Source organism: Ovis canadensis, chromosome 1 (genome assembly GCF_042477335.2).
Source record: "Ovis canadensis isolate MfBH-ARS-UI-01 breed Bighorn chromosome 1, ARS-UI_OviCan_v2, whole genome shotgun sequence".
NCBI lineage: Eukaryota > Metazoa > Chordata > Mammalia > Artiodactyla > Bovidae > Ovis > Ovis canadensis.
In genome coordinates, this window is record NC_091245.1 from 8563266 (window position 1) to 8590223 (window position 26958).

Genomic DNA, 26958 nt, shown 5'->3' on the forward strand with positions numbered 1-26958 from the left:
TGTCATTTACAGTAAGTAATCGAACCCAAATAGTCTGGGTCCTGGTACTAGGAAACACACTTTTCTCAATAATGGGACAAAGGGACTCTGAAGTCAGCAGGAGAGAGAGGAGGGAGCCGGTCCAGAGAGCTGCCCGGGGGGCCTGGCCTGCAGGGCTGTGGACACTGAGGCCACGTCATCCGCCGCTGGAGCCTTCCTGGAGCTTCCTTCCTTGGAGCCTTCGGACTCTAGATCCCTCAGTCTCTCCGTCCTGTGCTGGTTGGTTAATCACTCTTAAGATGGCCTCGGCGTCTCGCCTTCCTCTTCCTTCTCCCAGCTTCATTCAGCGCTTCTTCCTGGCCCCTGAGCCCCGACCCCTCTCTCTCTCAGACCTCCGCCGCCCCACAGCCGCCGACCACGCGTGCGTCAGCCGCGTCCTCTTCCTGCCTCGGCTCTCTGAGCACTTCCTCTGAGGAGGCCGCACAGGACAACTCAGTGTCCCCGGAGGCTCCCCGGCCTCCAGGAAGCCCCGGGAGTGACGCTCAGCCACCGCCCTCCTCTCCCCTCCCGCCGCCGCGCTCCTCGCACGCGGGCCTTCCCTCCTCTGCCTCTGAGATGTTGCTCCTCACTCGGCAGCTCGGAAAAACTCACGGCCAGGAGCCTGTCCTGCAGAGCGAAGCTAGGTCAGAGGAAGAAAGCTATAGTACGTAAATGGCGTATGGCTGGCATCTAGAAAACCAGGACGGATGAACCTACTGACAGAGAAGAAATGGAGACGCAGGTGTGGAGACCGGGCTGGAGGCCAGGGCGTGGGGGAGGAGAGGGCAGGGCAGACTGAGAAAGGAGCAGCGATGCGTACACCATCACCATCGTGTGCAAAACAGATAACCGGCAGGAGGCTGCTGCACACCACAGGGAGGCCGCGGGGCACTCTGCACCCTAGAGGGGCGGGGAGGGGAGGGAGGCGGCTCCGGAGGAAGGGGATATATGTGACGAATTATGACTCATTCGCGTTGCCGTACGGGTTGCACAAATATTATCCTCCAATTCAAAAAAAAAAAAAAAGGAACAGCCAGGGTTCAGCGCGTGCTGACTATGTGTGCTTATCGTCCACATTCTCCCGTTTTATCCTCTCAGTAATCCAGTGACAGCAACGGAAAGACACATCACCCCATTTTTCACACGGGCGAAAGATATGAACAGACATTTCTTCCAAGAAGGTATACAAATGGCCAAGGAGCAGAGGAGAAGAGGCTCAACAACATCCACCATTAGAGAGTTGCCAACCCAAGTCACGATAAGAGGCGACCTCACACCCACTAGGACGGCCATTTCCAAAACCGTAATAACCAGTGTGGGCGAGACCCTGCTGATGGGAATGAAACAGCACCCCTACTGTAGAAAAGACGGACAGTTCCACACAAAGTAAAACACAGAATTACCACGTGGCCCAGCAGTTCCACCCAAGACAGCTGAAAACACACGTGCCTAAAAAAACTTGAACTTAAATGACCACAGCAGCATCATTCATAATAGCACAAAAGGAGGAGCAACCCAAATGCCTGTCAGGTGATGAACAGCTGAATAAAATGCGACTCCTTGATAAAATGGGCTACTATTTATCCATGAAAAGGAATGACTCATACTACAACATGGATAAACCTTGGAAGCATTATGCCAGGTGAGAAGTCAGATACGAAAGGCCACATATATGATTCTGTTCCTGTGAAATTACCCAGAACACGCAAATGGTCAAAGACAGAAAGTAAGTCAGTCAGTAGTTGCCACAGCTTGGGAGGGACGGAAATGGGAAGTGACTCCTAAGAGGTTCAGGTTTTTTAGGAAGGGAAAGGGTGATGAAAATGCTCTGGTGTTAGATGATTGGATGGCATCACCGACTCGATGGACATGAGTTTGAGCAAGTTCCAGGAGTTGATGATGGACAGGGAAGCCTGGCGTGCTGCAGTCCGTGGGGTCGCAAAGAGTTGGACACAACTGAGTGAACTGAACTGAACTGAACTGATGGTTTTACATTATGAATGCACTACACACCACTGATTCTACAGGATGTGAGTTTTACTGCAATAAAAAATTAACCCAATGAGCGGGCATTTCCCCACTGAGGATGCTGGGCGGGTACAGGGAGGTTAGCATCTCACAAAGGCTAGAACTCACATGAGGCCCAGCCAACCACAGAGGGCTTGCCCCTAAGGACTTCATCACATGACCTGAATTAGCGAGGGAAGAGCCTCCATTGCTGGGGCAGGGAGGAAGGCCTAGAGCACCGCCTCTCATGGCTGGCCACACTGGGGTTCACAGTCCAGGAGATGGGACCACCCATCGGAGAAGCTCCGAAGCCTGTGCGCAGGTGACTCTCACCTGTCAGGTTGACAGGTGCTCAGTGTCTCTGGTCGTGTCCGACTCTTTGAGACCCTACAGACTGTAGCCCACCAGGTCCTCTGTCCATGGGATTCTCCAGGCAAGAATACTGGAGTGGGTTGCCATGCATTCCTCCAGGGGATCTTCCAGACCCAGGGATCGAACTTGGGTCGCCTGCACTGCAGGCTGATTCTTTACTGCTGAGCCGCTAGGGAAAAACAAACCAAAGCCAAGCCTCCCCTGGTTCTGGAAAAATTGCTCCAGGACACTAGGCTAGGGCACAGAGAACCTGGAGACACTCGACTATGGGTTTTACGAGTCGCTGCACAAAGAAAGTACCAGGAACCTGTTAGATGGAGGGGCCTCCCCGGGCACATCACTCCCTCTTGGTCCTGAATGCAGAAGGGCTGCTCAGCATAGTGGTCCCTGGACAACTAGAGAGCAAACTGAGCAATCTCTTACACAAACCAGCTTTTAGGAGCTGTGGTCCTCTGGCTCTGACTGCTGTCTGCGCCAGCATCTCTCACCCTTTGTCAATACCAGACAGGAAAAACAGTCTTTCCCTTTGCATGTGCACAAAAGTAACTCGTGAGCAGTATTTGTCGTTGTTGTTGTTTAGTTGCTAAGTTGTGTCTGACTCTTTGTGACCGCATGAACTGCAGTACACCAGACTTCCCTGTCCTTCATCATCTCCTGGAGTCTGCTCAAACTCACGTCCATGGAGTCAGTGATGCCATCCAACCATCTCACCCGCTGCCGCCCCCTTCTCCTCCTGCCCTCAGTCTTTCCCAGCATCTGGGATCCGCATAAACTTTCCTAAACTTTGAAAGGGGGTTGGAGGAAGGAGGATTACATCAGACCCATTCACACCTTAGTAAATGGCTTTACACCTCTCTAAGACATTTCTGCCCACTCCCCTGCCAAGTCCCTTCTCTGTGCTCCATCACGAGGGGTCTCCCCTCCAGGCCTCCTCTGACTCTGCACACACCCAGACTTGCTGGCGTCTCTCTCTTTCTCTCTCCCAGAAACAGTAAATTCAAGTTCTGGTCCTGCCGACATTAGTACTATGAACATACAGCATGTTACCTAACCTCTCTGGGTCTCAGTTTTCCGCATCTGTAAAGTGGGGATAATAGCCACACTTCCTCCAAAGGCCAGTGTGGACAGTGAGTGAGTCAGTGTGTGCAAAGAGCTTAGAATCTGACATGCCGGTCGTCTTCTGCTGTTATTTTTAGGCAGAATGCATCAGTATCCACCTTCGGTTTACAGAGCAAGGCTGCAGTGGTATGGCTTGTCCTACCTCAAGGGGCCATAACTTTCTAACAAGTAGAAAGCCTTCGTGAAGGGCACTTTTGTTGACAAAATGTCCTTCTGGGGCCTCTTTGTCTTTCTGGCCTTGCTCACAAGGCTGTCAAGTCCAGGCTGCCTTGTACTGTCCCTGGGAAGGCGGCTGTAGCTTTGCCTGGGCAGCTAGTGGTCGGCCAGGTGCTGAGGGAAACCAAAACCACGTCCTTGCCACAGCAGGCCAGGCCAGGCATCGGTTTCGGAGTCACAGGTAGGACTTGTCTGCCTCTGCCCCTGGGAGGGAAGCCAGCTCTCTCCTGTGTGGTTTAGTGGAAACACCACTGGACCAGGCAGCTCCATCCTGCAGGGTGGCTGATGGACCCAGAATATATAGGCTCGCTCTCGGGGGCTGGGCTGCACTTACAGAGACGGCAGTGTATCTCTGACTCCTCTGGGCCATTGTTCTGGTTCAACCCGCCCAGCCAGGGCAAGGAGAGCCTGGCCCCAACTGACCCATGACCCTGACCCCTGCACGCTGATGGACCTGAATCCCTAAACGTGTACCTCTTCCCTGCAGCAGAAAGCACCTGGCAGGTATGCTGGCCTCACATGGAAGCGCAGTCCTGGCAGGAGAGGAAGACACAAGCTTGATAGTCTCTTAGCATCCTCCGTACAAATGCGGCCGGACGGCCCCCTCAGGGAGTCCCGTGACCTCCCTAGTCTGCTGGCGGGTTCGAGTGGAGCCAGGGGAGCGTGACATAGACCACACCCAGAAGACCCACTGCCCCTCGTGATCTCAAGCCCCTTGCTGCAAGAAAACAGAGTGGGACTCTATCCATGGAGTCAGCTGCCTGGGGTCCTCCCCTCCAGCTCTCTGCACCCTGAAATGGGCCTCGGGGTCCCCCTAAAGCAAGGTTTTCTGAGTCATGGAGGAGGGACCTGTGTCTTCTTGCTCCACGGCAGGTGGTAGGGCTGACCTCCTGAGAGGAAGTGCGGGCTTGCTAGGCCCGGGGGCGAACATGCATACGTGGGTCACGTGGGCCACTCTCAATCGCAGCCTTGTCTGCTGGCGTTTCCCTCACCCCTTCCTTAGTTCCATTTAAATAGGCAAATCCTGTCCTCTTTCTCCAGCGAGCAGGCCACTCCCGGGGAAGCTGCCCTCAGTTCCTGGAGCTCCAAGCATCTCAGCCTAAATCAGGCGTGGGAAGCCTCCTGCCGCCCTCTTCTCTCAACTGGAGGAGCCGGGAATATGCTCGAGCCACTGGGGTCCAAGCAGGGTGCCTGAGGTCTTTTCCCATATAGATTTTTCCAGCGTAGGAGGGCCAGTCTTAGAGGCTTCCTTGCTCACTTTGGAGCAGGGTCATTAAAAGGCCTTGACACCATAGCTGGCATACCTGGGGTCCTGCTCTCTCAGCATCTCCCAGAGAGAAGCAGAGGGTAGAGCCTGATGCCTGGGAGACTCATGCTTGTGGAATCCCACTGGGGTGCCCCTCGCTGGCCGAGGACAGGGAGGACAAGGTTTTCACCAGTCCCAGGAACAGAGAAAGCTAAGGATGAGGTGGGAGAGTGGGGGGCTGTTTTTCAGGAAGCCAAACCTCCATGATTTAAAGGACTGGCCTTTTGACTTTTTCTGTTTTGTTTTTTAAGAGCACGTTTTTCCTGCCTTTTCGGTGCCGTTAAAGGATACTTTCATGAAATGAATGGCTAAAAGGTGGCAGTTAGATATCACTTAGCTAGGTTTTCGTTTTTAAATCTCTTTAATTGGCAACATTAAAGGTGGTGGCAAAAGGAGGTCTCCCAGGGTTTTGGAAAGTTCGGCGGTTCGTGGTATCCCACATCCTACAGGGGTTCCTGCCCCTGTGGGAAGCTGACTTCCCCCCACAGAGCCAAGGGGAGAGGGGAGCCCCGGGCCTGGAGTTAGCGCCTGGCCTCATGGCTGGGCTCCCTGGGGAGGGCTGCAAGGCCTGCTGTCTGGAGCTAAAGGGGCCTTGGGGCTGGGAGACTGACAAGAAACCCAGCCCTGGACTCAGAGGATGGTGGATATGGGGTGGGGTGTGGGCCACGGATACCCTCCCGAGGAGGCAGACCCCGCACAGTCGCCAAGGCTCCAAGAGTAACTCAGCACCAGGGAGGGGAGGGAAGAAGACGCAAAAGAGAGGAACGGGTGCCGCACACCCTCTGGGGTCCCAGTTTGCCACCAGCCAGCCCGGCAGCGTGGGGGCTCCCCTGGTGGCCCCCATGCTTAAGAATCCGCCTGTAAAGCAGGAGACCTGGGTTCGATCCCTGGCTCAGAAAGATCCCCTGGAGAAGGGAATGGCAACCCACTCCATTATTCTTGCCTGGGAAATCCCAGAGGAACCTGACAGGTATACAGTCCATGGGGTCGCAAAGAGTCGGACACCACTGAGCAACTAACACACACACACACAGCAGGGCAGCGTGGACGAAGGCCTCAAGCTCTCTGAGGTCTGCCCACTTGCAAAGTCAGGGGCGGTGGGCCTAGAGGTTTCATGGCTTTTCCTAGCTCTGTCTCTGGCTGGCACAAGGCTCCCAGTTTGGAGTCAGAGACCCACGTTCCAATCTATAGCCTGAGCCTGACCACAGCTCCCTGGTCAAGGGTGTGCTGTGAAGGTTAGTGAGCTGGAGCCTGGAAGCTCCCGAGGTCTCTGGGGGGAGGGGAGAGCTGCACGTGGGCTGAGGGGAGACAGAGCAGGATGTCCCCACTGTCTCTACGCCCTGTCTCTACAGAGGGGCTGTGCCTGTGGGGAAGACTGGGTCTGCTTCCCTTTCCCCCCACCCCGGGTGTGAGAACTGGGGGCTCAAGAAGCTGGCCTTGGGAGGGCGAGGCTCTGATGCAGTCAGACCTTGGGCCAGGTGGCCAGCTAAAAGCCTGGGTTAATTTCTAAACACTCCCAGTTGACCCTGGTAGACACCCTGGCTTCTCTCGCTGCCACTGGAACCCAGGCTCACACCGGCTTGACAGGTACAGGACTGGGGTGGCAGCAGCCATCTGTCTGCCTGGGTGCAGCCTCTGGGGACGGACATTGTTGACTTTGTCATCGCTCGGTTAACCCGTCAAAAGTGGCCAACAAAAGGACCTGCACTTCAGATTTTCACGAGGTTGAAATAGGTTGATACACAGACAAATGCTCAAACTCAACAAGCTCCAAATACAGTCTGTGGTCCATGACCCATTTCCCTCCTGCATGGATGGTGGTAGGGTCTGCCTGCTTGGAGGGACCCTTCCGCAAGCCCAGGGGTGCTACCTCAGCAGTGCAGGTGAACGTGCCCTTCCCCCATCATGCCCGAGGCCCCAGCGGGCATGGTTAGACCGCAGGGTGGCAGAGTGGCAGGGCCAAGGGCCTCTCTCAGACATTGGTGGAGAAGGGTGTTACAAAAAGGAACCGTCAGCAAGTGGCCGGTTCCCCAGTTTTAGGACAACTGGTGCATTCAGCAGCATCCCAGAGCTGGGGGCGGGGGGGCAGTTGACGGTGGCCGACAGGCCTCAAAAGGCGGGGACACGGCTGAGGGCCTTGGACGGGTGAGAAGTGGCTCCTGCTGTAGGTAACATGACTTGCTCTGTTCCCAGGGCCCCAGATACAGCCTCTGATCCTTTCTTGAGCGACTCCCCGTGTTCACGGCTCCCCAGACAACAGCTTCCTCCAAAGGCCCATACTCTGGCACAGGAAGGGTTCCCGCTTCCCACTTCTGTTCTTCCAGGAGGGTTTCCCAACTGGGCATCTTTGACCAACACCTGAACTGACCCAGCTGCTTTCTAACACTCCCACCACCACGGAGCCCTGAGTTTCCGCCCGGCTCACAGGCCCTGGACAACCCGCCCCCCACCCCCTTGGTCCCTGGAACCTCAAGGAAGCCCCTGGCCCTGCTGCTTGCTGGTCGCTGGGGTGTGCGGCCCAGACCCCAGGCTAGCCCTGGAGGGCTCCTGCTCTCAAAACCCCAACTCCAGGGCCAAGCAGGTCCCCCGACGGGCCTCAGCTGGACCCACTAACAAACTTGGGAAGCGCAAGGTCGCTGGACACAGAAACAACCCCAACCCAGGGCAGGGGCCCCAACGTGCCCCGAGCCAGCTTGCCCTGTGCACAAGCGGCACCTCCATCACCTCCGCTGCCAGGCCGGGCCGGGGTGGGCAGGTCGGGTACTCACAGCACACAGAGGGCGTAGGCCCGGGAGATGGACTCGCTGGCACGCACGAGGAAGCTCCCATCCTTGCCCGTCCTGGAGAGCAGCTCCTCTGCCTTGGAGCGGGTGATGTTGCCATGGTTCCAGCAGGGGACCATGGCGGGCACGGGTCTCCCCGGGGCCGGGCCCGGCGGCCTCACCACTGGACCGGACGCCGCGCCGACGGGGGAGCTGGGCGCTCCTGCGCTGGACCCCCGTGGGTTCCCTCTCAGTCGCCCCAGCTGCTGCTGCCGCCGCCACTGCTCACTGGCCGACTTCCTGTTTCAGGCACTCGGCAAGGGAAAGGAAGCTGAGCTGCAGAGAACTTCCTCATTGCAGAGCCCAAGCAAGACAGTCCTCCACCTCCCCCCTCACGGCCTGCTGCCCCTCCCTCTCACCACCACCCCCAGCCCTGCCGTGTCCCCCACCCCCGGCTCCCTTCTTTAATGGGTCTTGGTCCCTGGCATGGCGAATATCAGCTCGAGTCCTCCTAGGGGAATCTATCAGCTCCTCTGGCGTCAGGAGGCTCAGGGCCAGCCTCTGAAGGAGTGAGGCCCAAGGGTTGGCCCTGCTGGGACCCATGACCCGATGCCCCGAGTGGGGCTGCCACGCCGAGGACGCCCACCCCAGCCCTCTGCCTCCCCCTGAGCTTTCCACCTCCCTGTCCACTCCCTCTGACATGCCCGCAGGTCAGAGGCTCACAGGGCCGGGCTTCTCAACTGAGGCTGAGGCCTGCCCCACTACCCCCGCCGAGGTGGGTACCAGCCGAGCCCCCTACTCATACTGAGACACACACAGCCACCTGGGCACCTTTCAGCCCTGGGAGCTGGGAAGACCTTGGACGACACCACCCGGGAGCTCCCCGGGGCCAGCTCTGCAACACTTTTATACCCATTGTGGGGGCCGGCGGGTATGTGGGAGCCCGTGGCAGCCCTTCTCCAGGGCAGCACATGTGCCTGACCCCTGTAGCCCAGCTTAGGGACACGCAGAGGGAGCTGGGAGGACTCTCGGGACATGGACCTTTTGCAGGTTGACACCTCTGGAACTTTCTGGGACACTTGGGACACTCACGCATGTCCCCCTATCCCTGGGGCAAGTTGGCCACCTGGCAAGGATGGCGTTCCTTCCTGAGTCCCACATCTCAGGTAGAGTTGGAGTTGGAGGTAGAGGTGGCCAGGCATGGTTACCTTGGTCCACAGCTCAAAGTGAGGACTGCCTTTGGGGAGGTGGGGACCACCATCCAGGATCAGCAGGCTCTGAGGGCTCTGAAGTGGGCACCATGCTTGGACCCCAGACAGGGAGTCCTTAGTGCTTGGGTCAGTGCCCCAGGGTGAAGGGGCAGGTGCCGACCTATTGCACAAGACCCCTGGTCCTGTCTCAGCCCTCAGCCAGCCCCGTGACATAACAGAAGAAGCCGCATCCAGGCACCAGGGCCAGGCAAGCCCCAACTCGAATAGGGTCCTCTGCATCCGAGGTGCAGGAGCTGGTCAGTTCCTTCTCCCTCTTGGTCTCGGTTTCCTGTTCTCCACCTGAAGGAGAGCAGCCCCAGAGGAGCTCACGTGTGCCGGGAGCCCCCAGTGCCTGCCACCCGCAACAGTTGATTCTGAAAAGCAAAGCTAAGGGCTCTGCTTCCTGAATCCTGGACCTGGGCTCCGCCTCCAGCCTGAGGGAAGAGGGGAGGGGCGGGGGGCGGGGAGGAGATGGTCAACTCAGGCCTGAGGCGGGGGAAATTGGGCCCATTAAAGGGGCCCCAGAAGGTGGGCTGCTACCCCTGTGGGGTCATCTCCGGGGTCCTCTCCAGCATGGGCATGGTCAAGGCGTGGCCGTGCTCCGGCAGGCCTTGTTGGCTTCTAAAGGCAGTTCCTTTTGGAAACCTAGCCCAGCGAACTCCCTGGTCCCCACATTCACCTCCTCAAAGCCCGCTCCTCCCCCAGCTGCTCTGAGCTTCCCCTTCCCTACCACTGCCCCCTCCCTCCCCCCACCAATATCCCCTCCCTTGCTCCTCTGTCTGAACCCAAGGAAGAAACTCCCGAGCCTTCAGAAAGCCCGTATCAAGGCTGAGCTAGGTATGGGGCCACTGAGGTGGAGCTAAGAGACCTGCTCCTGGGATGCTCCCACCATACACTCCCCGTTCCCCTGCCGAGCTCCGCCAGCTTGCTCCCTCGAAGCCCCCGGGTCCCTCCAGGGTCCTTCAGGAGGATCTGCCCACAGTGCTGGCCCTGTAGCACCTTCACCAGCTTATCCACTTATCTACCCTCTAGCCCATCCAAGACCCTTCCACTTACATCGATCTCCCCCAACACTCCTTCCCACCCCTGTTCCCACTGAGTCCCATAGTTCAGCAGGGTCGGGGTGGCCAGCGGCACTGTCCCTGCCATTTGGTCCAGTGTGGTTTCGCTTTGACACACACAACACATACAAGACACACACAGAACATACAAGACACACACATGTCATCCATGTTCCTGAATTTTTAGGGTCCATCCTGTCATGTCCTCCTGAGAAACCTGTATGCAGGTCAAGAGGCAACAGTTAGAACTGGACATGAACAACAGACTGGTTCCAAATCGGGAAAGGAGTACATCAAGGCTGTATATTATCACCCTGCTTATTTAACTTATATTCAGGGTACATCATGTGAAATGCCATGCTGGATGAAGCACAAACTGGAATCAGGATTGCCGGGAGAAATATCAATAACCTCAGATATGCAGATGACACCACTCTTATGGCAGAAAGTGAAGAAGAACTAAAGAGCCTCCTGATGAAAGTGAGAGAGGAGAGTGAAAAAGTTGGCTTAAAGCTCAACATTCAGAAAATGAAGATCATGGCATCCGGTCTCATCACTTCATGGCAAATAGATGGGGAAACAATGGACACAGTGAAAGACTTTTTGGTGGAGGGGTTCAAAATCACTGCAGATGGTGACTGCAGCCTTGAAATTAAAAGACACTTCCTCCTTGGAAGAAAAGCTCTGACCAACTTAGACAACATATTCAAAAGGAGAGACATTACTTTGCCAACAAAGGTGTGTCTAGCAAAGCTATGGTTTTTCCAGTGGTCACGTATGGATGTGAGAGCTGGACTATAAAGAAGGCTGAGCACCGAAGAATTGATGCTTTTGAACGGTGGTGTCGGAGAAGACTCTTGAGAGTCCCTTGGATTGTAAGGAGATCCAGCCAGTCCCTCCTAAAGGAAATCAGTCCTGAATATTTATTGGAAGGACTTATGCTGAAGCTGAAGCTCCAATCTTTGGCCACCCAATGCAAAGAACCGACTCATTGGAAAAGACCATGATGCTGGGAAAGATGAAGGCGGGAGAAGGGGACGACAGAGGATGAGATGATTGAATGGCATCACCGACTTGATGGACATGAGTTTGAGTAAGCTCCAGGAATTGGTGACGGACAGGGAAGCCTGTCGTGCTGCAGTCCATGGGGTCACAAAGAGTTGAACACGACTGAGTGACTGAACTGAACTGAACTGAACTGTTCCTGTCATGGCAGTCTGAAGGCAGGTTGGAAAAGAATTTCCAGACACAGAGCATTTCAGAAGGGAGTGAGTTTATTATGAACAGAGAGCAGAGACAATGTGGGCACAAGCGCAGCAGGCCAACCTCTTGACAGTTCACTGGGAGAGCTGACAATTTTTGTGGGTTAGCAGTCAATTTTTATAGCCTCGAGACAAAGAAAATTCCTGCTGGAAGGTTGGCATTAGATGATTGGTTAGGGCACTATATGGTGATCACTGAGGTGGGTGTTTTTGCCTAATTTGGAGTCAGAAAGCCTGCTGGTGATGATCGGGGGGCTTTTGGCAACGTTGGCAAAGGGACTCAGTCAATTTTTGGAGCGGATCTTGGTTCTGGGCTCCGCTTCTGTGGCCTTGGGGCAGGACTCCACACATCCCATCTTCACTTGCTTCCCAACCCAATTGCCTAAACCGTCTGATACTGTCAGCTTCCTTGTCCCCCAGCCCTTCTGCCCCTGATGTTCAGAAAACCCCAGCTTCTAGATCGGAAATGCCCTTATGGTGAATGGGGTCTCAGTAAATATTTTCTTCTGCAGGGCCTCTGTCTACATATAAACAATTTCATTAAAACTTGTCTTTTGAAATTCAGGGAGCCATGAAAGGTAGGGATTTCTCAATGACAGTTTAGAATAATGGACAGAGAGGAGATAATTATGTATGTTCTGTGTCCAATCAGCAACCTAGAAGAGTCTTTGTGATGTCTTTCTCTTCCTGCTCAGGTGCTGTTTTATATTGTCAAGTACATCTGATTTTATATCCCATCCAGCAGGAGGAGGGGAGCAGGGCTGCTATTATCCAGAGTCTGGTGGCATTCAGAACCTGTTCATTCCGAGACATCAGTCTCCTGCCTCTGCATTTTCTAACCCTGTTCCTTCATGTCACTACTCGTGGCACTGCTTCATCCATTGTGCCGCCTGTGAATAGCGGCTTCCAGGGATCCCCTCCTGAGGTTGTTCCTTTGGCTGCTTGGTACCCACAGATCTTACCTAGAGCATGCCAAAAAATGCTAACAAGAAAGGAGGCAAGATGGCAGAGTAGGAAGCCTCTGCCTCTGTCTCTCTCTAACACTCTGTGTGTGTCCCTGTCCCTTTCTTTCTCCTTCCCTTTCTCATCATCTCTCTCCCCTTCCCTTCCTTCCTCCCCCTCCCTCCCTCCCTTCTCCCCTCCCTCACCCCACCCCTCCCTCCCTCCACCCATGAACCCTGAGCCCACCTCCACCCATGGTCACACCAAAATTACACCTTCTTACAGAGAAACTATCTAAAGAGTAGCAGGACAGATTTCCCACAGCTGAAGATGCAAAGAAGGGACCACGATGAGATGAGCAGGAACGGTAGAGACGCAGCAGAGTTGAGATCCACACCCCCCAGGTCGGCAACCCCCAAATGGGATGACTATCACAACCACAGGGATCCTCCCCGGGGAGTGAGGGGTCTGATCCTTACATCAGTCTCCCCATCCCAAGGGTCCTGCACTGGGGTGACGAGCCTCCAACATGTCTGGTTTTGAAAGCCAAGCAGGGCTTATGTTCAGGACAGCCAGAGGGCTCTAGGAACCAGAGACTCTGCTCTTAAGAGACACACATAAGATGAGGCAACAATAACATCTTACATATTCCGAGACCCAGTGCAGAGGTGGCAGTTTGAAAGGACCCTGCTAGATCAGACATATTTGCTGACCTTGAAGAGGCTCCCAGAGAGGGTGCAGTAAACTGGGGCTCCTCTTGGGGACAGGGACACAGGCAGTGTCCATTTTGGAGTCTTCCCTCTAGCGCATCACTGTTGGGGACCCACCCACCCACCAGTGAGCTAGCACCAGGCCCCAGCTAACCCTGCCCTGGGCCACACAGACCACCATGCAAGAACCCAACCCCACTCGTGAGAGGGCCAGCAGCAGCCCCAGTCCCCTCCGGGCTGCACAGCCAACCATGGAATGAGCCTGCCCTGTCCTCCAGTGGGCCCACATGACGGCATGAGGCATGGCCTTGCAGTCACCTGGGCTGGCGTCCAGCCTCATCCACCAGCGTGGCCTCAGTACCTGGCCTTACTACAACAGAAGGGCACACACGCCGTATGGGGCCACTCCTAGAGCATAAAGCTCTGGTGACCAAAAGAGAGTTCTCTGTTGGGCCCCACAGGACATCTCCTATGTAAAGCCACTTCAGCCACTTCTCCAAGTTTGGGAAAGGTAACCAACCTACCCAATACACAGAAATATACACAGAAAATTGGGGAAAATAAGGAGACAGAGGAGTAAGTGCCAAATGAAGGAACAAGATATAACCTTAGAAAAAGAACTAAATGGAGGGGATATAAACACTATTCCATAACAGGTTCAAGGTAAAGATCATAGAAGGTAACAATCATAAAGATGTGAGAGGAGCGGATGAACACAGAATTTCAGTGGAGTTAGAACGCAATAGCTGAAACAAAAACACACTAAGAAGGGTCAGCAGTATATTAAATGGGACAGAGGAACAGATCAGTGATCCGAAAGATGAAGTACTGGAAATCACCCAAGCTGAACGGAAGACAGAAAAAGATAGTTTGGGACTTCCCTGGTGGTCCAGCGGCTAAGGTCCACGCTCCCAATGCAGGCGGCATTGGGTTTGATCCCTGGTCACGGAACTAAGATCCCATATGCCACAACTAAGACCAGTATAGTCAAATACATTCATCAAATAAATTTTTTAAAAAATTAAAAAAATGAAGATAGTTTAAGAGACCTCTGGGACAACATCAAGCATAATAACAGCTGCACTATAAGAGCCTCAGGAGAAGAAGAGAGAAAAAGTCAGAGGACATATTTGAAAATATAACAGCTGAAAACAGCCCTAACCTGGGGAAGGAAACAGGTTCAGGAAGTACCCGGAGTCCCTAATAAGATGGACCTGAAGAAATCCATGCTAAGATGCATCATAATTAAATGGAAAAGATGAAAGATAAAGAGATGATTTTAAAAGCAGCAAGAGAAAGGCAACGATTTAGATACAAGGGAACTCCCGTTAGACAGTCAGCAGACTTTTCAGCAGAAACTGTGTAGGCCAGAAGCAAGGGGCACAAAGTATTCACAGTGAAGAAAGACAGCCTCTTCAGTGAATGGTAGCTACGTGCAAAAGAATAAAACTGGACTATTCTCTCACATCATGCACAACAACAAAAAAAAAAAACCGTTTGCTGGGTTAAAGACTTAAACATAAGACCTGAAACCATTAAACTCCTGGAAGAAAATGTAGGCACGATGCCATCTGACATCAGTACCTGTAATACTTTTTGGCACTATATCCTCAGGCAAGGGAAACAAAACCAAAAATAAACAAATGAGACTACATCAAACTAAGAAGCATTTGCATAATGAAGGAAGCTATCAACAACATGAAAAGGCCACCTACTGAATGAGAGAAGATATTTGCAAATGATATATCCTACAAGGAGTTAACGTCCAAAATATGCAAAGCACTCATACAGCTCAACGTCCAAAAGCCAAACGACTCAATTAAAGGTGGACAGAGCGTCTGAGTAGAGCCATCTCTAGAAGTTCTGGAAAAAACAGACAAAACTTCAGTGTTGAAGGAACGAACTTCCATGGCAGGTGCCAAGGCATAGGAGGGACTCTGCTTCTGAAATTTCCGGAGGTGGCAAGTGGCAGAGACGGGAGCCAAGAGAGAGGTGCGATGACCCCGTGGGACCATGACGCTACTTGTCCAGGAGTCTTTCCACCATGGACAGGAAGCAGAGTGGGTTTCAAGGCCTGAGAAGGGGTCAGATGAGGAGAGGGATTACAGAGTCCCAGGTGTCAGGATGAGGGGTGGGGAGGAGGAGGTAGAGATGTAGGTCACCTCACACATGGTGGACAATATTTCTAAGTATTAATCACCGTGTTTCCCTTTCCTCCTCTGTTCACTGAAGCTCTTTATGGTACCCCAGGGCTCCTCAGTCCCCACCAGCCTTGGCAGAATTGGTGTCAACCATAGTCTTATGGGAAGGAAGTGGGGGAGTGAAAGTGGTTACTGAGTCACCAAGAACAAAGGGAGCTGAGATAGTTTTATGTGTCAATGTGTCTGGGCCAAGGCACCCAGATATTTGGTCAAACATTATTCTAGATGTCTCTGTGAAGATATTCATAGAAGTGATTAGCATTTGAATCAGTAGACTCTGAGTCGATTGCTCTCCATAGCACGGGTGGGCCTCATTCAATCAGTGGAGGGCCCTAATAGAAAAAGACGGAGGTTCCCCAAAGAAGAGGGAATTCAGTGAGCAAACCACCTTTCGACTCAAACCACAGCCTCAGCTCCTCCCTGAGTCCCCAGCCTGCAGCCCCACTCTGCAGATCTGGGGCTTGCCAGCCTCTGCAATCATGTGAGCCAATTCCTGAAAATAAATCTCTGTGTACCCGCATTGAACTGGCATTGTTTCTCTGGAAATACAGAAGGAAATACTTGACTTTGAAGTTTGAAAGCTGGTCACTCAGCTGGTGTAGTCAGGAGTGAATTTCCCTCACCCCAGACCTGCCATCTATGGGGTCGCACAGAGTCAGACACGACTGAAGTGACTTGGCAGCAGCAGCAGCAGCAGCAGACATGATACAAAGGCATCTTGGGGTTGTAGAAGGGGGTGGAGTGGCCACTCCCAGAGAACCAGGTAGGACCAGGAGGCCCGAGCCTCTCGGTGCCAGGGGTCCAGGTCAAGGGGGTCAGCCCCCCTCGGGAAGGAGTTATGCCCTCCTCTGTCCTGATTAACTCACCTCCCCCATGCTTGTTTGCTGGTTTCATCACTCAGTCGTGTCCAACTCTTGGCGACCCCGGGGACTGCAACTTTCCAGGCTCTTCTGTTCAGGGGATTTTTTTCAGGCAAAGATACCGGAGTGGGTTTCCATTTCCTTCTCCAACCTCCCCCTCAAATCGAAGGCCAGAGACGACTGTTACGGAGGGATCATACACTTGACCCTCTGCTGGGAAGGAAGTCTTCCTCCCCGCTCAGCCCTCTCTCTCCCAGCTCCCCTCCCCGCTTGCTCTGGGGGTCTGTCGGACCCCCAGCTCCCCGCCTGCTGACTCCTCCACTTCTGCGGCTGGCATCTTTGAGGGGACCTTTCCACATCCTCTCCCCAGGCCCCTGAAGACACCAACTGGCTTCCCTTTGGGTCCAGCAGGCCTCAGAACGCTTGGCTGGGCTTCTCCCAGGCCCCTAAGCCTCAGGCCTCCTGAAGAGCGGGAGGATGACACCTGGCTCACAGCACCGCCCAGCCCCCCACCTTCACCCCACCCCCACCACCCCATCCCCTCACAAACCAGGCCCTGAGTTACACACAGAGGAGGAGGCCAGGGCCACAAACCTCACTCTGTCATAAATGTCTGGGGTCTGTGGAGTTAGGTAAGGTACCTGGCGAGGTGGGTGCTGTCAACCTGGCCAGCAGTCTCTTGACTGCTGTCTGGAGGGCCAGAGCAGGGACGGGGGGTGGGGGTGGCGCTCCAGTTGGCAGATGGCGTCAGTGACGCTCCCTGTTGGTTTATCAACCTTGGTTTGAAAGACCCTGGTCATTTCTGGAAATAACCTGAAGGGGTCAGATTCTGAGCCTTGTCATTCCCTGCCACCAGGGGGAGCCTCGAACTCCGCCCTCCGCCCGGGAGTCGTGTGTGACCTGCGGCCCAGCTTGTCACTTTCCAAGAGTCTCCGCTCACAGTTTCCTGTACTAACGAGGTCAGCAGGAAGGGACGCAATTTCCCCAGGGGTCCAAGGGCTCACGGAGTCCATGAACTCTGCTCCAGGATGTCCCGGGAGTACCACAGGCCTGGCAGTGGGCCACTCTCCCCTTCCGCTGAAGATGAAACGGGCCAGAAAATCAAATGGACTTGAACTGCCACCGGGAAGAATGCAGCTCGATTTTGGGGAGAATTGGGTGACGGACACTCACAGCCACGAAAACAATGAGAGTCCTTCACCAAGATCGTTAAGGACACCGGAAAATATTCATAATACAATGTTAAGTAAAAAGAAAACAAGAGAAAAACAAATGAACAAAACTCAGGAAACTGGAGATGCTGATTCCAGCTATGGAAAAAGCTTTATCTTGAGAAATCACCAAATACGAAGACCGCGGATTTGGGTGGCAAATCTTCCTTCCACTTTATCCTTTGTAACCACATACTACTTTTATGAGAATAAAGATTAAGTAAATCAAAATGACAGCGCTGGTTCTGGACGGTGTGTGTGAAGTCCCACGGGGCAGCTTGGCTTTATGTGGATGGCTGGTGGCGTTGCAGGTGACGCCTCCCCCAGCTCTCCTCCCTCGGGATTCGTGAGGAAGAGACGGACGTTTTTTCTTTAACTGAAAAGTAATGCATCCACAGAGTAAAAAGTCAGCCAGCAGGATGCAAAACAAGTTTTCCTGCCGTGGCAGACCTGCCCACATACTCCACCCACTGTCGCAGCGTGTATAGTATAAGTCGCTCAGTCGTGTCCGACTCTGTGTGACCCCATGAACTGTAGTCCACTAGTCTCCTCTGTCCTTGGGATTCTCTAGGCAAGAATGCTGGAGCGGGTGGCCATTCCCTTCTCCAGGGGATCTTGCTGATCCAGGGATCGAACCCGCGTCTACCTGCACTGCAGGTGGTCTCCTGCATTACAGGTGGATTCTTTACTATCTAAGCCACCAGGGGAGCCCCCCCACTGGCCCAGGGCCAGCATGTTATGTATTCTTGCAAAACTTTCTGCACATACGCAAGCATATTTTTGTAGCTCTTTTCTTTTTTACCCTGTTGTACACCTTGTGTTTTCACGTAGTGATGTTTCTGAACATTTCATGGAGCCTTTTCTTTGTATCTGCCATACTGTTCCTTTTAAAGCCAGCATACTATTCCTATAGCCTAGCCAGTGCATGGGACCAGTCGCCTGTTGACAGGTACTTAGACTGTTAACAACATTTGCTGTCACAAACGACATGACAGCCTGCACACTGGCCATTCATCTTTGGTCTCTGTGCAGTCAGGTATCGGCAAAATACACACCCTGATCTTAAAAGCAACTTTAGGGAAAGGGGCCAGTAAGTATTACCCAGTGGCTCAGCGGTAAAGAAGCTGCGTGTCGATGTAGGAGCTGCGGGTCTGATTCCTGGGTCGGGAAGATCCCTTGGAGAAGGAATTGGCAACCCACTCCAGTATTCTTGCCTGGAGAATCCCATGGACAGAGGACCTGTTGGACTACAGTCCATGGAGTCACACACACACACACACACACACACACACACACACACACACACACCAGTAAGTAGCTTGAGTTTCTGCAGATGTTCTGAATGATTTCATCAGGTCAAAAGATCAGATTCCATCCAGACTGAGATGTAATTGCACTCATCTCACACGATAGCAAAGTAATGCTCAAAATTCTCCAAGCCAGGCTCCAACAGTACGTGAACTGTAAACTGCCAGATGTTGAAGCTGGTTTTAGAAAAGGCAGAGGAACCAGAGATCAAATTGCCAACATCCACTGGATCACAGAAAAAGCAAGAGAGCTCCAAAAAAAAAAAACCATCTACTTCTGCTTTATTGACTATGCCAAAGTCTTTGACAGTGTGGATCATAACAAAGTGTGGGAAATTCTTAAAGAGATGGGAATACCAGACCACCTGACCTGACTTTGTAGGTTAAGAAGCAATAGTTAGAACTGGACATGGAACCGCAGATTGGTTCCAAATAGGGAAAGGACTACATCAAGTCTGTGTATTGTTACCCTGCTTATTTAACTTATATGTAGAGTACATCATGTGAAATGCTTGGCTGGATGAAGCACAAGTTGGAATCAAGATTGCCAGGCAAAATATCAATAACCTCAGATATGCAGATGACACCACTCTTATGGCAGAAAGCAAAGAACTAAAGAGCATCTTGATAAAAGTGAAAGACGAGAGTGAAAAAGTTGACTTAAAATTCAATATTCAGAAAACTAAGATCATGGCATCCAGTCCCATCACTTCATGACAAATAATAGATGGGGAAGCAATGGAAACAGTGAGAGACTTTGGCGGAGGGGTTCAAAATCACTGCAGATGGTGACTGCAGCCATGAAATTAAAAGACACTTGCTCTTCGGATAAAAGCTCTGACCAACCTAGACAGCATATTAAAAAGCAGAGGCATTACTTTGCCAACAAAGGTTCATCTAGTCAAAGCTATGGTTTTTTCAGTAGTCATGTATGGATGTGAGAGTTGGACTCTAAAGAAGACTGAGCACCAAAGAACGGATGCTTTTGAACGGTGGTGTTGGAGAAGACTCTCGAGACTCCCTTGGACTGCAAAGAGATCCAACCAGTCATCCTAAAGGAAATCAACCCTGAAAATTTATTGGAAGGATGGATGCTGAAGCTGAAGCACCAATACTTTGGCCACCTGATGGGAAGAGCCAACTCATTGGAAAAGACCCTGATGCTGGGAAAGATTGAGGGCAGGAGGAGAAGGGGATGACACAGGATGAGATGGTTGGATGGCATCACCAACTTGATGGACATGAGTTTGAGTAAGCTCTGGGAGTTGGTGATGGACAGGGAAGCCTGTCGTGCTGCAGTCCATGGGGCCACAAAGAGTCAGACACAACTGAGCGACTGAACTGTTGGCCCCTGGCACCACTTTCCATTTTATTTTACTAACTGTGCCATCCAGCTTGCAGGATCTCAATTCCCTGACCAGAGGTTGAACCTGGACCACAGCTGAGACGGCCTGAGCCCTAACCACTGGACTGCCAGGGAGTTCCCTGCAGTAGGATTTTTATGTGACTTTTACCCTCTTATTTTTTTTTTTTTCACCATGATCAAGTTGGGTTTATTCCAGGAATGCAAGGATTCCTCAATATATGCAAATCAATCAGTGTGATACACCATATTAACAAATTGAAAGATAGAAACCATATGATCATCTCAATAGATGCAGAAAAAGCTTTTGACAAAATTCAGCACCTATTTATGACTAAAACTCTTCAAAAAATGGGCATAGAAGTACCCTGCCTCAACATAGTAAAGACCATATATGATAAGCCTATAGCCAACATTATTCTCAATGGGGAAAAACTGAAAGCATTAACCCTAAGATCAGGAACAAGACAAGGTGTCCACTTTCACCATTATTATTCAACATAGTTCTGGAAGTGCTAGCTAGAGCAGTCATCGAAGAAAAAGAAAGAAAAGGAATCCAGATCAGAAAAGAAGTAGAGCTCTCATTGTTTGCAGATAACATGATATTGTACATAGAAAACCCTAAAGATAGTATCAGAAAAATACTAGAGCTAGTCAGTGAATTTAGCAAAGTTGCAGGATACAAAATCAATACACAGAAATCACTTGCATTTCTATATACTAATGAAAGGTTGTTGTTGAATCACGATGCCGGGATTCTTGGCCTCCGGAGGAGAAGAATTCAATCCAGGGCCAGAGACGAGGCTTGATTGCTCAGAGCTTTTGTGTAATAAAGTTTTATTAAAGTATAAAGGAGATAGGGAAATCTTCTGACATAGGCATCAGAAGGGGGTACCCGCTTGTTAGTGTTAGCAATGAAGTTATATGCTCTCCAATGAATCCAAAGAATGTCTGGAGGTTGTAAAGACCTCACCAGACCTACTCCCATAATTTACCTTTTAAGATAAAAAAAGTTTGTCCTTTCTTCCTCCTTGAGAATTCCAGACCCCTCTCTCCTTGGGGACCCCTAGACTTTTTATCAACCTGCCTAGGAAATGACTCTGTCATTCCCCCCTTTTCTTTTAGGAGAATTATGTTGCCTAGGGAAAAGGGGCGTCGTTCTTGTTCCATAACTGCTTTCGAGCTGAGAAGGGGCATTGTCCCTAAATTGGCGAGGCAACATATTCTCCTAATCCTCATATTGAGGATATCTGATCCAGGGGCCCCAAATAGTAGTTGGAGGAAGGTGTAGCAGTAACAGGAGTTTGAGCAACCATTTGTAACTTAAAAGCTTTCATGCGGCTAGAAACAAATCCAGTTATACAATACAGATGTAAGGCAACATAGTCATTAAAACAAGGTAAAATCAAAATTAAAAGTCACATTATGTCCATAGTTAAAATGCAACGTGTTGTACCAGTCCATTTTAGGGTTGGTAGATGTCATCAGATGAAGAAGAGGCATTGCATGTGATTGTTGAAGGTATTCACAGACTTGGAGAAAGTCCTTTCCTTGAAGTGGAGATGTCCACCACGGGAAGCCTTCCACTGATGAAGAGAATCTTTATAACCTCCTTAGCCTTGTCCTGAAGGATCCCAGACGAGCCCCCAAGATGAAAGGTTGTTGTTGAATCATGACGCCGGGATTCTTGGCCCTCGGAGGAGAAGAATTCAATCCGGGGCCAGAGGTGAGGCTTGATTGCTCAGAGCTTTTGTGTAATAAAGTTTTATTAAAGTATAAAGGAGATAGGGAAAGCTTCTGACATAGGCATCAGAAGGGGGCAGAAAGAGTACCCCTACCCTCTTATTTTTAAAAAATCCTTTCTGCTATCAGTTTTCTAGATATCCAGGGTATAATACATATAGAATAGTTGACAGGGAAAATACTGGAAGAAGAGTCCCATCAAGTTTCTGTTTCAGTAGCTCAGAATTACATGTCGAGTCAAGTGAAGAAAAAGGTAAGAGAGGAACAGGATCAAGATGATTACAAAGTTCCCCAGCCACAGCAGTGAAAGCCTGGAATCCTCAGCACTAGGCCACCAGGAGATCGTCCTGGCTCCGTTTTAGTGATACCGACTCCATCTTTACTTTCCTTTGCAGGCACCTTCCTTGTATGAAGCCCACACCGAGTGTGTAAAGCCAGGCAGTCAGTGCCCAAGGTAACTGAGTTGCCAGGACAACTGCCACCCTCCGCAGGCTCCCTGACTCCTAGGGTCAGATTTGCCAAACTCTGGAGACAGTAACTCTAACCCTCAGACTTGGGTACACCTGCCCGGCCCACCTGGCCACCCGACTGCCACTGACCTGTCCTCGGGCAGCCGTGCCACCCCGGGCCCCTTTGCCACCGCACCCTCTGTCCTGGCACCGGGCACTTCCAAAGCCTGAGTCGTGATCACTCTCCCTTGGCAAAGCCTGTTGCCGTGTCCTCCCTTAAATGCGTCTTCTGCCCACGGCCGTGGGGATTACGTGCCAGCCCCTTTCCAGCTTCCTGTTCTGTTCCTCTGCCTCTCGGCCCTGGCAGCCAACAGTTCTCTTAGCTGATGCGCCAAAACCCAAACACCCGGTAGATTCCAGCGTTATTCCCATCAGAATCTTCTGCCCAGTGTCCTCAAATGCACTTCCTCCTCCTGTGTGGTTGCCCAGGGTCTCAGGAAACCCTGAGTGTCCTGACTATATCCCTGTCCATCAATAGGCTCCCAGAACTGCCTGGAAGTCCTCTCTGGATTGCCCCTCTGCCCCCTTTCCCACCATCCCCCCACGGCACCTTTTTTTCCCTGATGCTCCAGACTCCCAGGCTGCTGGAAGCACAGGCTTTTTCCTGACACTTGTGCTAAATAGCATCGCTTCTCTTGGAGCCCGAGACCGCAGCCTTTGACTGCTCTTCCCCAGAGCGCTTCTTATCACGACTCACACCTGCACTGTTTTGTGTGCACCTCTCTTGTGTGCTGAGCTGAGTCACTTCAGTTGTGCCCAACTCTCTGCGATCCTATGGACCATAGCCTGCGAGGCTCCTCTGTCCATGGAGTCCTCCAGGCGACGATACTAGAGTGGGCTTCCATTTCCTGCTCCAAGGGAATCTTCCTGACTCAGGGAGTCCCCTCCTTAATTATCACCTCCTCAAGAAGCCACGTTTGTCTTATTGATCCCTCAGGGCTGCAGGATCCAGCCCAGAGTGCCGGGTGGACGGTATCATAGCACAAGCTGCCGTAACGAAACATCAGAGCCTAGAGGCCTTCAACACTAGACGTTTGTCAATACTTTCTCACAGTTCTGGAGGCTGGAAGCCTGAGATCATGATACAGATGGCTGCTTCTCACTGCGTCCTCACTTGGCTTCCCTTCAGTACCTGTATATATATAGCGAGACAGAGACAGATAGGCAGATGGACAGACAGACACACACACACACACACACACACACACAGAGGTATCTCTCTTCCTCTTATAAGGTCACCAACCCAATAGGATTAGGACCCCATCCTTATGGACTCATTTAGTCTTTTTTTTTTAATTAAAAAAATTTTAAATTGAGGTATAGCTGATGTATAAGCAGACATCCTGGAATGTGAAGTCAAGTGGGCCTTAGGAAGCATCACTATGAACAAAGCTAGTGGAGGTGATGAAATTCCAGTTGAGCTGTTTCAAATCCTGAAAGATGATGCTATGAAAGTGCTGCACTCAATGTGCCAACAAATTTGGAAAACTCAGCGGTGGCCACAAGACTGGAAAAGGTCAGTTTTCATTCCAATCCCTAATAAAGGCAATGCCAAAGAATGCTCAGACTACCACACAATTACACTCATCTCGCACGCTAGTAAAGTAATGCTCAAAATTCTCCAAGCCAGGCTTCAGCAATACGTGAACCATGAACTTCCAGATGTTCAAGCTGGTTTTAAAAAAGGCAGAGGAAACAGAGATCAAATTGCCAACATCCGCTGGATCATGGAAAAAGCAAGAGAGTTCCAGAAAAACATCTATTTCTGCTTTATTGACTATGCCAAAGCCTTTGACTGTGTGGATCACAATAAACTCTGGAAAATTCTGAAGGAGATGGGAATACCAGACCACCTGACCTGCCTCTTGAGAAACCTGTATGCAGGTCAGGAAGCAACAGTTAGAACTGGACATGGAACAACAGACTGGTTCCAAATCGGGAAAGGAGTACGTCAAGGCTGTATATTGTCACCCTGCTTATTTAACTTATATGCAGAGTACATTGACTGAAGTGACTTAGCATGCATGAATGCATTGGAGAAGGAAATGGCAACCCATTCCAATATTCTTGCCTGGAGAATCCCAGGGACAGAGGAGCCTGGTGGGCAGCCATCTATGGGGTCGCACAGAGTCAGACACAACTGAAGTGACTTAGCAGCAGCAGCAGAGTACATCATGAGAAACCCTGGGCTGGAAGAAGCACAAGCTGGAATCAAGATTGCCGGGAGAAATATCAATAACCTCAGATATGCAGGTGACATCACCCTTATGGCAGAAAGTGAAGAGCCTCTTGATGAAAGTGAAGGAGGAGAGTGAAAAAGTTGGCTTAAAGCTCAACATTCAGAAAACGAAGATCATGGCATCAGGTCCCATCACTTCATGGGAAATAGATGGGGAAACAGTGGAAACAGTGGCTGACTTTATTTTTCTGGGCTCCAAGATCACTGCCCATGGTGATTGCAGCCATGAAATTAAAAGACACTTACTCCTTGGAAGGAAAGTTATGACCAACCTAGATAGCATATTAAAAAGCAGAGACATTACTTTGTCAACAAAGGTCTGTCTAGTCAAGGCTGTGGTTTTTCCAGTAGTCATGTATGGATATGAGAGTTGGACTATAAAGAAAGCTGAGCGCCAAAGAATTGATGCTTTTGAACTGTGGTGTTGGAGAAGACTCTTGAGAGTCCCTTGGACTGCAAGGAGATCCAACCTAAGGAGATCAGTCCTGGGTGTTCATTGGAAAGACTGATGTTGAAGGTGAAACTCCAATACTTTGGCCACCTGATGCGAAGAGCTGACTCATGTGAAAAGACCCTGATGCTGGGAAAGATTGAGGGCAGGAGGAGAAGGGGACAACAGAGGATGAGATGGTTGGATGGCTTCACTGACTCAATGGATATGGGTTTGGGTGAGCTCCGGGAGTTGGTGATGGAGGGAGGCCTGGCGGGCTGCGATTCATGGGGTCACAAAGAGTCGGACATGACTGAGCGACTGAACTGACTGAACTGCCCATTGTAGCTGCTATCCTTGAAATGTTTGTTTGCACCCCAAAACTTGACCTCTAGACCTAGCTCCACCCCTCAGACCTAGTTCTCCTTCCCTTCCATCTCTCGTAAGCCCCAATCTTTGCCCCAACTCTGCCTTTTCCCCTCCCCACATCCACACACTCAGCCCCTACCACACACAGCATCCACACCCTAGACTCCTCTCCTTGGGGCTTTCAGTCCCCTCATCCTACCATACCTCCCTGAAAACCTCCAGCCAGACTACCTCCTGTCGGGGTTACTGACCCTCATCAGAGAAGTCCCCCTACCAGGAAGCTTGGCACCGAACAAACCCACAGCTCCAACCAGCATGGTGGCCAGTGTTTTCCAGACATCAGTTCTGCCTTCCTTATTGGCTGGCCTCCCAAAACCTGTACTTTTCTGGTTCATCTTGCTTTCCTATTTCACCTTTCCACACTCTTCAGAGAAGCTCATTTAAAAAACAAACAAACAAACAAACAAAAAACCCTCACTTTCCTGTCTGGGTCTCCCAGACCACTCACGAATGCATCCATGTCAGCCTCTAGCCCCATGGTCCTCTTGTATCTTTCCAGGGTTCCCTTGTTACCTGCTGGGACAGCTCCCAAGCCACCCTGACCCTCCTGGATATTCTCCTCTCCCCCAATCTTACTCCTCCCCCTCCCCCATAAGCTAGTTCAGTGTTTTTCCATCTTTAAAAAACCACAGCACTCTTCCCTGCTAGTGGTTCTCAGCCTTGACTGTGTATTTGAAAGGCTCCATCCCAGGCCAATCAAATAGACATGTCTCTGCTGGGATGCACACATCCTCTGGCTTGGCCCATGGGCAGCCATGACCGAGAACCAGGCACCCACTTGCCTCCTCCTTGCCTGCTCTATCTTTTTCCCATTACCTGATGACTTTGGCCACCTGCCTGATGCAAAGAACCGACTCATTTGAAAAGGCCCTGATGCTGGAAAAGATTGAAGGCAGGAGGAGAAGGGGATGACAGAGGATGAGATGGTTGGATGGCATCACCGATGCGATGGACATGTTTGAGTAGGCTCCGGGAGTGGGTGATGGAGAGGGAAGCCCAGCGTGCTGCAGTCCATGGGGTCGCAGCGAATGAGCGACTGAACTGACTGACTGACTGATGACTTTGGAGAATGATTTGTCCTCACTGTCACATTTCATCACCTCCCGTTGAAAGCTTCTCATCCAATCTCTACGGACTTCCTGCTCCTGAGTCCTTGTCACAGCACGTGACCCTGGAGGCCTCTCCTGCCTCCTTGCAGTGCTTTGGGTGTCCTGTCCAGTTTCCCATCTTCCTCTCTGACCATCCCATCTCATCTCCACCCTCTAATACCCTGGCATTTCTCCAGCTTGTGTTCTTGAACTTTTCTCTGTCTGTCCCATGCGCTCAGGGCGTTACACCACTTAACAGCTTCCAAAACTGCACTTCCCACCCTGACCTCCTTCCTGGGCTCCCACCCACACTTCCAGCTGCCTTCGTGCATATCCAATGGACACGTGAGCCCCACCTCATCTGAGTTTTCCATCTGTGCATCATAAACCTGCTCCTCCACGTGCATCACCTGTCTAGATTATGCAGTCTCCCAAGCCGGAGTCTGATTGGCATCTTCATCCCCACCCACAGCAGCTAGATCACTGATGGAGCCCTCTGGGGTCCACTCCCTTCTGTGCAGCTGGTTTCACTCCACTCTTGTGCGGTTTGTCC

At 51.6% G+C, this 26958-nt stretch overlaps 1 protein-coding gene and 1 long non-coding RNA gene across 2 annotated transcripts in view; one reads left to right on the forward strand and one right to left on the reverse strand.

Annotated features, from left to right (window-relative positions):
- INPP5D (inositol polyphosphate-5-phosphatase D) overlaps positions 1-8165 on the reverse strand; it is a 137938-nt gene extending 129773 nt beyond the window's left edge. Inside the window, exon 1 of the mRNA XM_069585095.1 lies at positions 7807-8165. Within this exon, the coding sequence (XP_069441196.1) occupies positions 7807-7940 (134 nt within the window). The 5' untranslated portion in view covers positions 7941-8165. The remainder of the gene's footprint in view (positions 1-7806) is intronic.
- Positions 270-2080, forward strand: LOC138437680 (uncharacterized). The gene is made up of 2 exons (XR_011256107.1): positions 270-760; positions 1117-2080. It is a non-coding gene; the product is annotated as an uncharacterized lncRNA (long non-coding RNA).
- Positions 8166-26958: the final 18793 nt, after the last annotated feature.